The sequence below is a fragment of the Cricetulus griseus genome, chromosome 3 (genome assembly GCF_003668045.3).
Source record: "Cricetulus griseus strain 17A/GY chromosome 3, alternate assembly CriGri-PICRH-1.0, whole genome shotgun sequence".
NCBI lineage: Eukaryota > Metazoa > Chordata > Mammalia > Rodentia > Cricetidae > Cricetulus > Cricetulus griseus.
In genome coordinates, this window is record NC_048596.1 from 274,674,995 (window position 1) to 274,690,497 (window position 15,503).

General features: G+C 45.2%; 1 protein-coding gene across 2 annotated transcripts; it reads left to right on the forward strand.

The window, feature by feature from the left end:
• The first annotated feature begins 401 nt into the window (after positions 1–401).
• On the forward strand, positions 402–9,850 carry C3H5orf24 (chromosome 3 C5orf24 homolog). Of its 2 annotated transcripts, XM_027409764.2 has the most exons (3): positions 402–633; positions 1,196–1,379; positions 5,625–9,850. In XM_027409764.2, exon 3 carries the CDS (start codon positions 5,628–5,630, stop codon positions 6,192–6,194), a length of 567 nt encoding a protein of 188 aa, XP_027265565.1. In that variant the 5' UTR covers positions 402–633; positions 1,196–1,379; positions 5,625–5,627; the 3' UTR covers positions 6,195–9,850. The 2 variants fall into 2 exon arrangements, with proteins under 2 accessions (XP_027265565.1, XP_027265564.1); XM_027409763.2 differs by lacking the exon at positions 1,196–1,379 and having other exon boundaries at positions 403–633.
• Positions 9,851–15,503: the final 5,653 nt, after the last annotated feature.

The following is a 15,503-nucleotide window of genomic DNA, read 5'->3' on the forward strand; positions in this document are numbered from 1 at the left end:
TGCTGTTTGGAGGTCGGGAGTCTCACCCCAACCGCCCCTAAGAAACCCAAAGTCAGACAGTCAGTCTGTTTTCTTGTTAGTTTCCTGAGACAGGGTCTCTCTGTGTAACATTCCTGGCTATCCTGGCACTCGCGCTGTAGACCGCGCTGGCCTCCAACTCACAGAGATCCGCCTGCCTCTGCCTCCCTGAGCGCCCCTGCTCTGAGGAACTCGCCCCCGAGGGAGAGTCAAGCTCACCTAGGCGAACAGCCCGCCCTGGGCGGAGCTCTGGGCCGCGCAGGCCTCCGTCACTCACCCCGCGCACGCGCACTCTGGCCGCGGGCCGGGCCACCGGTCTCGCGATAGCCAAGCGTGCTGCTGGCGCCTGTGTGCGTGCGTGCGTGCGCGCGCGCGCCCGGCGCTCACGTTCCGGGGCTGTGGCGGCCTCCTCCGCCCGCGTCCCGGCCCGCGTTGAGGGCTCCCGGGAGTCGGGCGCCGCCGCCCTCCCTCCCTCCCTCCCTCCCTCCCTGGCTCCTCCCTCCTCCCTCCGCCGTGGACTGCACTGGGCCGGCCGCAGCGAGCGGAACGGGCGGGAGCGGCCCTGCCTATGGTCGGCCCCTGGGCGCGCTGAGGGCCGGGCTCCGAGCGGCCGAGGTAGGGCGCGGCGAGCGGGGCGAGCGGGGCGCGGGGGGGGGGGCCTCTTCTCCCCCGGAGCGGCCGTCCCGCGGCACTTCCGCCCGGCGCCCGCCGGCCTCGGGGAGGTCACGGCGCGGGCCGCGCAGCCCGGGCTGCAGCGCGAGCGGGAGAGCGGGAGAGCGGGCGGGCGAGCGAGCGAGCGCGGGGCTGCCAAGTTGTGGTCGCGCTGGGCAGCCGCGGCCGGGCGGCCGTGAACGCCCCGGGTCCCGTTCGATGCTGGCGTGGGGAGCGCCGTCGGGCACGGCCCAGGAGTGCGGAGGAGACAAAGGGGGCTGTTATTTACCCCGAGTAAACTTCCCCCGGCCAGCCCGCGAGCGGGGCAGCACCCCCGGTTGTTGCCACGACCCCCCTCCCCAACTTGTTCAGAGTGATAAAACCGCATGTGATAACGAAAACCCTAAGATCATGTGACTCTTGCTGCTTGGAGCGCGGCAGAATGTGCGGTTTTGAGCCTTGGCTGTATTTACCGCGCCTCGTCGGTGCCTTGTGAAGTTGCTAAGAATAGTTTTGTTGGCCGTAGCGTCTGCCATCTTCAAGATGCGATTGTTTCATTGAAGAACAGGATTTGAAACTCCACAGCAAACCTCCAGGGAGAGCAGATCTCAGCACACCTTCAGAACCGTTCATTTAGTCACAGTCCAACTAATTGTTGGCGTCCTTAAACTTCCAGTGAACCATTTAAAGAGATTCTCCTTCCTTGTCTGGTATGTGCAAGGCCCTGGGTTCCAGCTCCAGTACCACTAACAAAACTGAAAAGAAAAACAACTGTAGCCTTTGCTCGGCAACACGCTTTGTTCTCTAAAGCCCAGCTTGCGATCCACCCGCATCTTAGAGAAATTCTTGGGATTTTCTTAAATGTAACCTATATCATTTTAGTGAGCTTCGTATGCAAAAAGTTAAGATAGATGGGAAAAAAGGTAGTTCGATGGCAATCGGCAGTTAGAGTGTGCTGGCCCTGAGAACTAAAGGTCCATTCCCTTTGCTTGCTTACCCTGCACGGCTGGAAACCCAACTGTAGCCCCCATCTGTTGCACTCCAGGGCTGCCCTAATTCACGTGTTCTCATGCACACAAAGATAATTAAAAAACAGTAGCTGACCAGGGATGCTGGTTAACACCTTTACACTCAGAATTGCTTGGTTAGGCTGGAGGATTGCTGTGAGTTTGAGGTCTGCCTAGACAATGAGACCAATTCTCAAAAAACAATCATTAGCAGGTAAGATTTGGAATAGAATGAGGGAGGCATGTTGTTTTTTTAATTAATTATTTAATTAGCTTTTCTAGACAGGGTTTCTCTGTATTGCCTTGGAGGCTATCCTGGCACTCGCTCTGTAGACCAGGCTGGCCTCGAACTCACAGAGATCCACCTGCCTCTGCCTCCCGAGTGCTGGGATTTAAGGCGTGCGCCACCAACACCGGGTGAGGGAGGCATTTTTAAGAACGGGATTAATGTGGATGTGTTACCCAAGTGCTGAACTTAATCATGTATGTAAATTATCTATGTATGTGTGCATGTATGCATGTGTGTGTGTGTGCTCGCATGTATGCACATACATGCACAAAGCTTTTCATAGCCCTGAAGAAAGTTCTAAGAATGTTTTTTTCCTAGCTGGGCGGTGGTGGTGCTCTCCTTTAATCCCAGCACTCTTGCGGCAGAGGCAGGTGGGATCTCTGAGTTCGAGGCCAGCCTGGTCTACAGAGCTACACAGAGAAACCCTGTCTTGAAAAATCTAAGAGAAAAGAATATTTTTTTCCTTTATCTAATAGTTCTGCGTGTGAGAAAAGGATGTATTTCCTTTATCTGGTAGTTCCATGTCTGAGAGAAAAGAATGTTTGTCTTTATCTAATAGTCCTGTGTGTGAGAGAAAAGAACTCTCAACTTACTACCTTTATCCCTTGCTCCCTATAAAGCTTGGGACTGGCCTTGAATCTGGGGTTCTCTGACTTCAGCCTTCCCAGTGATAGGATTTACCAGGCATGCTGGCCCAGGCCTCAAAGAGGTGACTCTTGTGGAAGGAGAGGATTGTGCCTGTTAGGGCACTATCTGGAGAAAAGTTTGGTTGTCATTAATTTGGGGGGAAAGCTGTGTTTCTGACATCTAGTGGGATGCTGGTGAACACCCTCAGTGTAGAGAAGACAGATCCTGGAATGGCTGTATGCCCTGCAACATGAACTGTTGGCTCTGTTCAGATTGTCGAAATTCCTGTTGGGCTTTGCAGTCTCCTAAAGAGCCTCCCTCATAGGTCACTTAAGTCAGTTCCCATTTCTTAAAAACAACAACAAAAGAAGCCAGGTGGTGGCGCACGCCTTTAATCCCAGCACTCGGGATGCAGAGGCAGGTGGATCTCTGTGACTTCGAGGCCAGCCTGGTCTCCAGAGTGAGTTCCAGAACAGCCTCCAAAGCCACAGAGAGACCGTGCACACATGTGACTATTTGTGTTGATGTAGAGGCCGGAGCAGGTTGAGTGTCCTCTGTTGCTACCTGTTTGAGGCAGGGTGTCTCTCTGAACTTGGGGCTCCACTAATCTCCCTGTCTTCCCTCCTTTCAGCAGCTGAGGTTGTAGGCAAGACTGGTCTGTAGGTGGATGCTGATAGGCAAACTCTGGTCCTTCCACTTGTGCAGGAGTGCTCCACCCCGGCCCTTTCTTAACAGAGCATGCACTGAGGGTTATGTGCAAAGGCCTGGCACATAGGAAATGCTCAGAAACTACTTGAGGCCAATGTTCCGTTTAAAACTTAACTGAAGGTCTCTCTTTCTTATCTGAAATTAGAATTGTAGCTAGTAAAGTATTAATAGTTAGCTCATATCTTTGGCAAGTGGGTAAAGATTATTCCTTTACTATTTTGTTTAGCTTTGTCTTGTTTTATAATTTCAAGTCTGTGTTGGTTGCCCTGACCATAAAACAAGCAGCTTTTTGTCTTCTCGGTGTATATTTTACTTCATGATTGACACCTTCAGCTATCTGAGCAACAACTCTCTTGATTGAGTCTCAGCAAACACTTGTTTGGTGGCATGTGTCTCGTGGCATGAGTCCTACCTAGTTCCTTGTCCTTTGATGAACTTAGTAAGTTCCTATGTGTGCTCTGGGAGGAGTTGCAGTTTTATGTATATGAAGGATGACACTTCAGGAGGGACCTCAATCTGAATTGGAGTTTGTGCATGGCTTTGTCTTTCTTGTGTTACAGTGCTGCGGTATGAAAGCTCAATGCTCGTGTGAGATACAGCCTTATGAGGGGGGGGGGGGATTGTAGTTAGGGCCTGGGAGGAAACAGTGACTTTTGACTTGTTCAGGGCTCCTGTGAAGAAGATGGCATACCCTGTATGTGATCTGTTTGACATTCAGTGTTTGTCTTTGGAGTAGACGGTATTTGTTTGCTGCCGTGTTTTTGTAGTTCAGTCCTCACTGTTAGTGTATGCGCTCATCTGTTTTAGCTAATAGAAATGTTTGTTTATCCTCAGTTTTGTTTGGATAGAGACCACTGGAAGGGATTCTGTGTGCTGGGCCAAGACATTGTGTTCCTTGCTTGACACTATCTGGCTTTTGAAAAGTGTAACATACACCCAGGGTTCTGCATAAATAATAAATTACCTTAATGACTGAATATCCATCTTGTGGAAACTGATCAGGGTAAGAGTATACATGTGAGAATGTGCCCAGACCCATTGGAGGCATTTGAAGGTTAGGCATGGGAAATCATTTTAATAAGGATTCTGGGTTTTGTTTATTTATTTATTTTAGTGTTTGTGTGTGTGTGCACCAGTGTGTATGTAGATGTCAGAGGACAGCTTGTGGAAGTTGACTCTCCTACCTTTTGGGTCATCAGAATTGCACTTAGTATGTCAGTCTTGGTGGCAAGTACCTTTACCTGCTGAGCCATCTCTTTGTGCCTTGTTCTGTTTTTTTACTATTATATAGTCTTTCTAGGATTTAATAACTTTAAAGGGGAAAAAAAAGCCTACAAAATACTAATTTTTATATTTCAGCTTTAATCAGAGTATTACAGCTATTAGTGTTTTGAATTATCTTTTCAAAAAAGTAGATTTTTAAGAAATTTTATGTGTCTGGGTGGTGGTGGTGCTCTCCTTTAATCACAGCACTTGGGAGGCAGAGGCAGGCGGATCTCTGAGTTCCAGTTATTGAAAAATAAAACAAAAAAATTATGTGTATGACTGTTTTGCCTGCATGTATGTATGTTTACCATGTACATGCCTGTTGTCCAAGGAGGTCAGAGGAGGGTGTCAGTCCCCTGGAACTCGAATTGTGGATGGTGTGAGCCACCATATGGGTGCTGGGACCTGAACTACAAGAGCAGCAAGTCCTCTCTCAACGGCTGAGCCATTGTTCCAGCCTCTAATTGAGTGATCTTATATAACTTATGTTCCTACATGTAATTAAGAAAACCATGACTCTCCTGCTGTTTTGTGACTTTTTGGGGGGAGGCATGGACAATTCTCTGTTTACCCTTGATAGGGCACCAATAAAGACTTCCAAGCAGGGCTAGCATGGTGAGCAAGTGGGTTTATTAAGTTATGGACAGATGGGCAGGCAGCTGTGTGGCTGAACAGACTTCCTAGCAAAGTTACTGCTTATAAAAGCCACACTCCTAGAAGTCCCCGTCCACTGGAGAGTCTTTCTCTCCCTAGCAGCTTCTTCCTGCTTTTATAAACTTGCAGAGGGAGGAAGAGTGGATCTCCTAACTTTCTGAGCCTTGTACATTTCATTTACTGACTGAATTTTCTGGATCTCTGTCCTCTGGGAAAGAATGATTCAGTTTGGTGAGGGTGATGAGACTGTTGTGGAACCCTGCTCGTGTGTGTTTACGTGTTCTGTAGTCTATCCTATTTCCCTAATTTTAGGCAGTCTACATAGATGTTGAAAGATGGTTTTCCCACTGGTTGCTGTTATACAGATAGGTATTTATACATATTTTTGTCTTTATTTTTGGTAGAAAATGATGCATCCTGTTGCCGGCAGTAATCCAGCGTTCTGTGGGCCTGGCAAACCTTCCTGCCTCGGTGAAGATGCCATGAGAGCTGCTGACCAGTTTGATATATATTCTTCCCAGCAAAGCAAATACGGCCACACAGTCAGCCACAAACCAATGGTTTGTCAGAGGCAAGACCCATTAAATGAAACACACTTGCAGCCTCCCAGTGGCAGAAACATAGAGATAAAAGATGAACTAAAGAAAAAGAAAAACCTCAATCGATCTGGTAAGCGCGGCCGGCCTTCGGGAACCACCAAGTCAGCGGGATACCGGACCAGCACAGGCAGACCCCTGGGAACTACCAAAGCAGCTGGATTTAAGACAAGTCCAGGCAGACCTTTGGGTACAACCAAAGCTGCAGGGTACAAGGTCAGCCCAGGGAGGCCTCCAGGTAGCATTAAAGCTCTGTCCCGGCTTGCAGATCTTGGCTATGGCTGTGGTACTGCTGCCTTTCCTTACCCCATGATGCATAGCAGAGTGGTCCACGGGGTGCAGGAAACCAGCGGGGAAGTCAAGCCACCCAGTGAATGAGCGAGGCAGGCAGGGGAGCCCAAGTTAGCAGTAGACTGAGGCCTTCCGAAGCTTCTTGGTTCCATTTGACTCTGCCACCTGGACTCCGGTTTGTTTTCTGTTGATCTCCCTCACTCCCCATTCCTTCCTTCCTTTTTGCTCAGAAGCTGCCTCGTGTTGACAGATAAGCTTAGGGCAGGAGTAGTACATTGAGTCTATATTGAGTCTATATTGAGTCTATATTGTACAAGGTTCAGACAACACTCAGCTAAGTCATTTTTGCTTTCCCTTTGGGCCATTCTTAGTGGATGCTTCACAGGCTAACTGGCTGCCACAGTTGACTTTCAGTTGTGAGTAAACCAGTGCAGTAAGGTTTACCTGTCGCATTCTAACTAATGAGGCAGAACAGCAACTAGTGAAGAGACCAAAGGGTGTGGCTGTGAGTTTAGAACTTCCATGAAATAAGACACAGTTTGGATGCTTTGGAATGTAAGACACACTTGCTATTTATTGATTCACATGACATTAGTTGATCATCATTCCTAAAGATTGTCTACTACTCGATAATTACAGCTTATGTTTTCCAGGTGCTTAAGAGCGTATATACCACACACTACAAACAATTCATAAACCCACACATTATATTTAATGTACAAGAAAAAGAAACCTTTAGGTCTGCATGTAACTATAATCATTCTACTTTGTCTTTCATATACTTAAATGAGTTTCAAAGTATTATATTTAAAAACATTACTATTACTCATTTATTTAGAATGTTTTTTTAGTCTCTCTGAGTAATTGTTATTATATTGCATTATTACTTAACTGCATTTTCAGGTTTATATCTACCAAAGGATACAAATTGAGTGATAGAATGCAAAACTGGTCTAAAAATAGTCTCCTGGCTGTCAAGACCCAAATACCAAGAGATGTAAGAACTGAGTATTTGTGAACCTGAGTGCTGGTTAGCTTAAAAATGGCATTGTGGCTCCCAAAAGAAATCTCCTCTCCCTAGGGAGACTTGCTTTAAAAGCTATATAGAAAAGAGAAAAATATTGGACACATAGGTGTAATTACAGAAGAATATCTTCCTTTCTGAAATATTTCTTGTTAATATACATTTTATTTATTCTGAGTTTGTTCTAAATAAAATATTATGAACTTTAGAATTGAAAAGCTTCAGTGGGCAGTGGTGGCACACACCTTTAGTCCCAGCACTCGGGAAGCAGAGGCAGGTGGGTCTCTGAGTTTGAGAGGTGTACATAGTGATTTCTAGGACAGCCAGCACTATATAGAAACCCTCTCTTAACAAAACAGAGCAAAAGAGAATGAAAAGCTTTCACTGAACTTAAAAAATTATGTTTTTTACTTGCATTTCAAAATGCCTTTAATATTAAAATTAGATTTACAGGACTCAAAACTTTAGAAATAACCAAATTTAAAAGGACACGGACCTGTTGGTTAGGCTTGCTCTCAGTTCATGCAAACTGACTGCACGTAAATACCATGTTTTAGGCCTTTATCAGGAGACAAGCAGCAAACCTCAGGTGCCCCAGGGATAGCTGACACAAGCTGGGCTTCTGCTCTGACAATAAGAGGTGTTACACTGCATGAGAGGACAGTGGCCTCAACAGTACAAGCTTTGCACAAATTGTAGGGGACAGCGAACAATGCTGGGTAACTATACAACCAACTGTATCTTGTGGGCAGCTAAACTGCTTCAAGGGTTTCTTCTTGCAGAAGCTTAGAATATAAAACTTGTGATAGTTTACGAAGTACAGTGTAACTTCTGACACACGCAAATGCCTGCATCTTCATTCATGTCTTCATCTGGTCACTTGAGTATCCGTCACCTAGCCAGTTCTGAAGATGTTCAGCAGTTGGCTGCTTAGAAATCCTTGCACGCCTAATTAGTTCCTGAAGACAGTTGAAACGTTCTACTATAGAATAGCGCACACCACTGTCAAGGATTTGGTACGTGTTGTGTTTCAGAGTAAGTTCACTTCCCATCCTTTCAGTTTGGTGTCATGCCTGGTTTTGTGCCCTTCTGTTCCTCCTTGCCCTTTTCCCACCTCTCTCTCAGCTCTCCAGCACACCTACTCGGTGGTGCTGTGCTGTGTGTCAGAAGACGGAGTGGGTGTATTGTACAGTGAGCCTTGTATCCATGTTCATGAGATGGACACAGTTTAAGGAGAGATGTTCCTAACAGTGTTATTATTGGGAGCGTTTGTCCCAGGAAAGGGGAATGAGTGGCTACAGTTGTAGATGGATAACATCACTTAGAAAACTGAAATTACTGTTCCAGTGAGCAGTTACCTGGAATATTATACTCCACACTGGTGAACATCTGATTCTACTTTTCTCCTTGTGGACAGTTTATTAGTGCCACGCTGGAGAGACACAGATGTGATGACAGGAATGAGGTCTTCACATAGAAAATATTTTTACTTCTACATGGTCGATCTAAAGACTGCATTCTGCATCTTTTGTAACACGACAGACACTGAAATAGCATGTTAAACAGTTGCCTAGATGTCAGTATATTCAGTTGGGGAAAACTGCCCTTCCCCCCACTGCATAATTGTTCCGTAAAAGGTAAATTGCTAATTTTATACTGCGTGATTCTATTCTTCATAAAATAGGTTTCACTATTCTATATTAAAACTGTTTGTCAGAAAATGATCTACTATTCCAGTAAGTTGTTTTACTTTTTTCTTAAAAGGATATTTTAACATGCTGTATTTATTATTGTTATAACAAAAAAGGAGTCGATACAGATAAAATTTCATTTTCCACAGGTATCACTTTGCCTAACTAATCTTTAGTATGGGGTGATTTTGATACTATCTTTGGAGTTTTGCACTGGATATTAAAAAAATATATTGGCACAATATATTGAAAAATTAAGTAGTATTTGATTTAATTTTTAATATCTGGGAACATTTTTTTAAAATCAGTGTTTAAATCAGACTAATAATTCTTTGTATTTTTAATTTACTTTTTAAAAAGAAACATCTGTCAATGTGGTATTTATTCATTCCAAACTGCTGTTTGTGTGAATTTACATATGTGTTTTCATGAAATAAGAATACTGAGTTTCTTTGAGGTAAAATCTGGATCCATTTAATTTGAGGTTAAGGGCACTTCATCCAGTGTAAGAATGACCACAGTGTGAGTTTAGACAGTGAACTTCTTTCAAAAGCAGTTCAGGGGGTGTGGTGTTGGTAACCCCTCTGTCATCCCTTGGCTGTATGCAGTAAGCTTTTATGGTCCGTTAGTCAGATTGTAACTCAAAAAGGTCTGAATTTTTCCTTTGCTTTTCTCCCTTTACCTCCAAGTAGACAAATCTGTGCTTTCACTTGTAGTGTTTAAGTTTTTGAGAATTAGTGCTGTAGCAAGTCAGTTCTATGATTTAATCAGGCCATTCTGATTCTTTGATTCACAATTTGCTTTTTCCACAGACAATTATGAAGCAAATAATTAACACTTAACTGATAATAAGCACGTTGTCCTCTGCTGTAAAGTCTGAATAGATACTGTGTATGTTTTAATCAGTGTCCATGAACTTGAGCTACTCGTGTGCAATTATGTGTATGGGAATGGAGTAGTGTTCATGATTTGTATCTGCATCATCATACGGATGTATATTTATTAATAAAGTCATCACTTTAAGCCAACTGTGGACTGCTTTATTTCTTCCTATTGTTCTGTAGATGGTGGTGTGAGGTCACATGCGTGCCACAGCCTGCGTGTGGCTGTCAGAAGATGACCTCACTCCACTCTGGGTGCTGAGAGCAGGCGCAGGCGGTCAGGTTCTGTGGAGCCTCACTCACTGAGCCTTCTCTCATTTGTCAGCACAGCAGAGAAGCTGCTCATGCTGAACCTTATCATGACTTGGTGGTGGGATACTTTTTTGGAATTTTGCATTCTAATTCTGCCTCTTTTTACTGATTTTTTAAAATATATGGTACATTTCATATATAATATATATATAATCATATAATATATATATTATATATAAATATATATAAATTATATAATTTATATATAATACATATAAAATATATATAATATATATATAATTCATTGGGTTTCCTTTATTGGAGCTGGAGAGAAATGACTCAGTGGTTTCATTAAAAATAAATTTATATAATACATATATAATTTTTTTGTGCTAGGGTTTCTCTGTGTAACAGCCCTAGCTGTCTTGGAATGCTGTCTGTAGACCAAGCTGACTTTGAACTCACAGAGATCTGCCTGCCTCTGCCTCCTGAGTGCTGGGATCAAAAGAGTGCACCACCACTGCTGTGGAATAATCCTTCTGTACACTGTGAATATATATTACTCTCACTGGTTAATGTTGAAGCTGATTTGGCCTATAGCAAGGCAGGATAAAGTCAAACAGGATACTGGGATGAAGATGGACAGAGAATTTAAGTGTAAGAATTAGCTACTAACAAGCCTGAAGTATTGACCCAGCATTTGTAATTTATATTAAATTGCCAAGTCAGTTACTTGGGAATCTGCTGCCTGTTACTTGGGAACAGGCGATTGAGACAGGAAAACTCAGCCTACACCCCACCACCTGGCTGTTGTATTTTTATTTATTGTGCTGGTGTGGGGGAGGGGTCATGTGTGTAACTTGTGGACAGCTTGTGGAAATTGGTTACACTGGGTGGTTTCTGGAGACCCACTCGAGGTCAGGCCTGGCAGCATCTTCCTCCATAAGCCATCTCCCCAACCTTGCTTTATACATTTTGATACTGCAGTCTTTCAAAATCCATGTCACCTGTTGTATGTTTTTCTGTTTGTGTTTTTATTCTTAAGGATTTCCCTTACTTGCTTTTGCTAGCAAATATACATATTTAGAATGTATTTTGGGGGAGCTGGAGAGATGGCACAGAGGTTAAGAGCACTGGCTGCTCTTCCAGAGGCCCTGAGTCCAATTCCCAGCAACCACATGGTGGCTCACAACCATCTACAATGAAATCTCGTGCCTTCTTCTGGACTGTATGATGGGGAATGTACTGTGTATGTTTATCTTATTGATTGTTAAATAAAATACTGTTTGGCCAATGAGACAGCAAGTTAGACAGGACTAAGAGCCAAGAGGATTCTGGGAAATGTAGTAGAGAAGTGCTGATCCAGGCAGGAAGTGACATAGCAAGGAGACTCATTTAAGCGAAGGAGAAACAGGAAGTGTCCTTTTTTCCCCTTCGCTCCTGCTCCAGCGGCAGCAAGTGATCCACCGGCAAGGAGGGACGCCAATAAGGCGTCCGATAAGATTTTATAAAATATATAGATTTATGATAATTAAGACTGAGCTAACAGATGAGAATCCTAGTCATTGGCCAAGCAGCTTTGACCCTAATACAAGTTTCTGTGTATTCATTTGGGCCCTAACTCGGGTGGGCAGTGGGTGTAAAGCTCACATGTGGTGGTGGGGTTCAGGCGGCTTTTGGCAGAAAGATTTATTGTAACACCTGTAGGCAGACTTGCAGGCAGAACACTGTACACATAATAAGTAAATAAGTATTAAAAAACTAAAAATAATGTATTTTGGTTCTATTCATGCCTCATCCTTTGTTGGCCCCTCCTCCAGTCCCTTCCTCTTCTGAGCAGCTCCTGTTATGTCAGTTTTGGTTACACAAGAGTCTCAGTAGGGTCACTTTGAACATAGGCACTGTTATTCTTTTGTTTAAAAAGAAGAGAAATGCTGAGACATGAGACATATTGACTATATTTATTATAAGGCCTGGCAGAATGGGGAGATTAAGAAGAGGAACAGGGGTAAGTGGCTGACGGCCATGGTCGGTCGCCATAGAGAGGCAGAGAGAGAGCATAGGTGGGAGACAGAGTAAAGAGAAAGCAGAGACAAAACAGATCGGGGAAACAGAGAGGAAACAGCGTAAATGGGTAGGGACCTGTCTTTTAAAGGGGTCCTCTGTATCTGTGTGCAGACTTAGTTCCCATGGAACCTTGGGCTGACCAGGATACTGCCTGTTCCACCAGATAACAGGGGCAGGCCAGCATAATGCCTGAACCTTTCAGGCATCTTATCACTGGCACACTGCTAAAGAGGATTTCTTCCTCCTCCAGCAGCCTCTGACTGTCTGAAGTCCTCAGGGAGGAGCCGGGCTTCGTGAGCTCTTTCTCTTGCAGGGCTGCAGTTACTTGGAGTTCAAGTGCAATGGCCGTGTGTCTGGTAGTGTAACACGAGAAATAAGAGGACCCAGAGACTGGCATTCAAACTTCAAGCTGAAGATCAGAAAAGCAAAGCAGCTGACCACTAGCTCTTACCTCAGGCTCAGGCTGAAAGGGCTGATCCTGTCTCAACGATCTCTCACCAAGCCTCAGACTGTAACCTCTCCTCAGTTGGAGAATGAATGCCTCCTACTCTTTGCTCCTGTCTTTTATACTCTTCTAGTGCTGGGATCAAAGGTGTGAGCTATAATTCTCTTTTAGATTGATTCACTCCTGTGCAGATCTGGGTGGCCTTGGATTCATAGAGATCAGTCTACCTCTTAATCCTGAGTCCTAGGATTAAAGGTGTGCACCACCACCTCCTAGCTTCTGGCTGCTGGGATTAAAGCTGTGTGCCTGGCTTCAATGGCCTGTGACTGATTTTGCATTCTGAGTCCTCAGGCAGGCTTTAATAAATCATAATAATTATCACCATATGGCAGAGTCCCACATTCCACCCCATCACCTGGCTCTTTACATTCTCTGCACCTTCCGCTGTGTTCCTAACCATTAGAGGGAGTGATAGATGCGTCCTTGTCCTGGGGTTTCTGTTACTGTGGTGATACACCGGAAGTATTCTGAGGCGGGAAGGATTTGTTTGGGTTACACTGTTCATCAAAGGCAGTAGTCTGGTGGAGCATGGAGACAGAAGCCCTGGAAGAATGCTCCTTGCTGGCCTGCCCCTTCCTCGTGGCTGGCTTGCTCAGCCCAGGCATGGCCCCACCCACAATGGGCGGGGCCCTTCCCTATCAGTTACTAGCAGGCCTGCCCTAAGCAGGCGTTTTCCGAATTGAGGTGAGTGAATATGGAAACTCGACAGGACAGTTGGATGTGTGGCTGAGCCTCTGACTGATTACTTGCTGTGGCTGTGATAAAATGTCCTAACAATCAAGCTAGGGAAGAAAGGGTTTATTTTGGCTTTCAGTTCAGAGGAGATAGAGTCCACTATGGTGGGAACAGCATTACAGCAGGGGTTGGGAAGGAGAGTGAGCAGGAAGTGGGACCAGGCTATGCAACCTCAAAGCCTGCCTCCTAAATGTTCCTAACCTATGAATCTGTGCCATCAGCTAGGGACCAAGAGTTCACTCATGGAAGATACTTTATATTCAAATCACACCAGTATCCAAGAGTCACTTATTTTCCTAACTTTGACTTGGAAATTCCTAACAACCCAACGGCGATAAAGACCAGACACAGGCATCTTGTCATCTTTAGAGAGTTCTCAGTTCCATGCTGCAAAACTGGAGTCACTCCTTTATTTAGCATGGCTGTAATCTAACCATTCTTCCCTGACCCCAGACCATTTTTCTCCCATCTTCCTAGACCCTATCAGAGATCTCTCTCAACCGTCCGTCCTCCTGTAGACCTCTCTGCCAAATGCCTCCTCCCCTCTGTCCTCCCCTATCAGGTAGACCTCGCCCTCTGCCCTGGTGCAGGCCTATTCAAATGCTTAGTTCTGTAGAGATGCAAAACTAGGGGACCTTCTCCACTGAGGCTATGCCATTCAACAGTAAATCAGCTAGCATCTGCAATACAATGCAGACCAGAGTATGGGCCCCCTCCCCCCCCCCGAGAGAAATCCTCTAATGGAAGAATTTTACTCGGCTCCCGAAACACATAAATAAACTAGAAAACAAAATGAGTACATTGAGTCAGTTTTATCAAAACAAAGTGATAAAATTGGAAAAATTTAGTGAATACATTCCACAGCATTTATTAAATGAATTCACATTTCTTTAAGGGTCTTCCATTGCAAAATGAAATGATCTGGTTATTTATAAAACAAAAGGTGGTAAATTCACATTTTTGTGTTTTGTTTTGCTGTGAACATGCTAGGTAAGTGCTCTATCACTCGAATCAGAAACCCAACCTAATAGTAATTATTTGTCAGTTTCTGCTGGGTATGTTGCTTGTTAGACCCCCGGAAAACTCAAGTATCCGGGGTCCTAGGCTGAGACTTCAGTCACCCCAATCACCAGGTGGATCCGAGAGCTTGATGCAAACTGCACGAGGCTTTATTGTAATTTAACGAGCTAACCCCATGTTATCTCGGGTCTTTCACCCACCCGCCATGGTGGATGGCCAGCAAAAGACAGCTCCTAGGGCCTCCCAAGAGATCTTATAGGACAGTGTAAGGGGAGTGTCTAGGGGTACGCACAGGCTCAGGACTGGTGTGCCTCCAGGCTTGGAGGGCTTCCCCTGTGTTGATTGGTCAACTGGTTGTTATGGCCCATAGGCCCTCCCAGGGTGGTTGCTATGCTCTGCGCATCATTGCTGTGTGCTTGTCTGTAAAGCACACCCAGGGTCGGGTCGTAAAGCATAGCGCCACCAGCTAACTTCTGATGGGTTCCTTGTCACGAGACAGGCATCTGACTTTCTAGTGACTGACTAACTTCTGATTGGTTCCTTGTCACAAGGCAGGCATCTGACCTCTAAGTGACCAAGGCAAGTTTATGGCAAGCACGTGTTCGGCTGTTATGGCTGACGAAAGGGGAGCTGGTCCCTTCAGCTCACACCCATAATCACAACACATGGAAAGCCAAGGCAAAGAGGATCAACAGTTCAAAGCCTACTGGCTACACAGAGAGAGCTTGTCTTAAGAAAGCAAACAAAGGGCTGGAGAGATGGTTCCACATGTAAGAGGATGCACTGCAGCCGTCAGAGGTTCAGTCCTGACACCCACATCCAGTAGCTCACAACTGCCTGTGACTTCATTTCCAGAGGATCCAGTACCATCTGGCCTCCGCAGGCACCTGTATGCATTTGATGCACTTAAACTCATGAAGGCATATGTAAGTCCACATAAAAATAAACCTAAAACAAGCCTCTGTGTTGAAGGGACCAGCTCCCCATTTCGGCAGCCATAACAACTGAACACATGCTTGTCTGACCTTGTCTTAGTCACTAAGGTCAGATGCCTGCCCCTTTCTGCAACCATAACAGCCTAACACCGTGCTTGTCTGACCTTGATTTGGTCACTAGAAAGTCAGATGCCTGCCTTGTGGCAAGGAACCAATCAGAAGTTAGCTGGTGGTGCTATGCTTTACAGCTCTGGGTGTGCTTTACAGACAAGTACACAGCAATGAT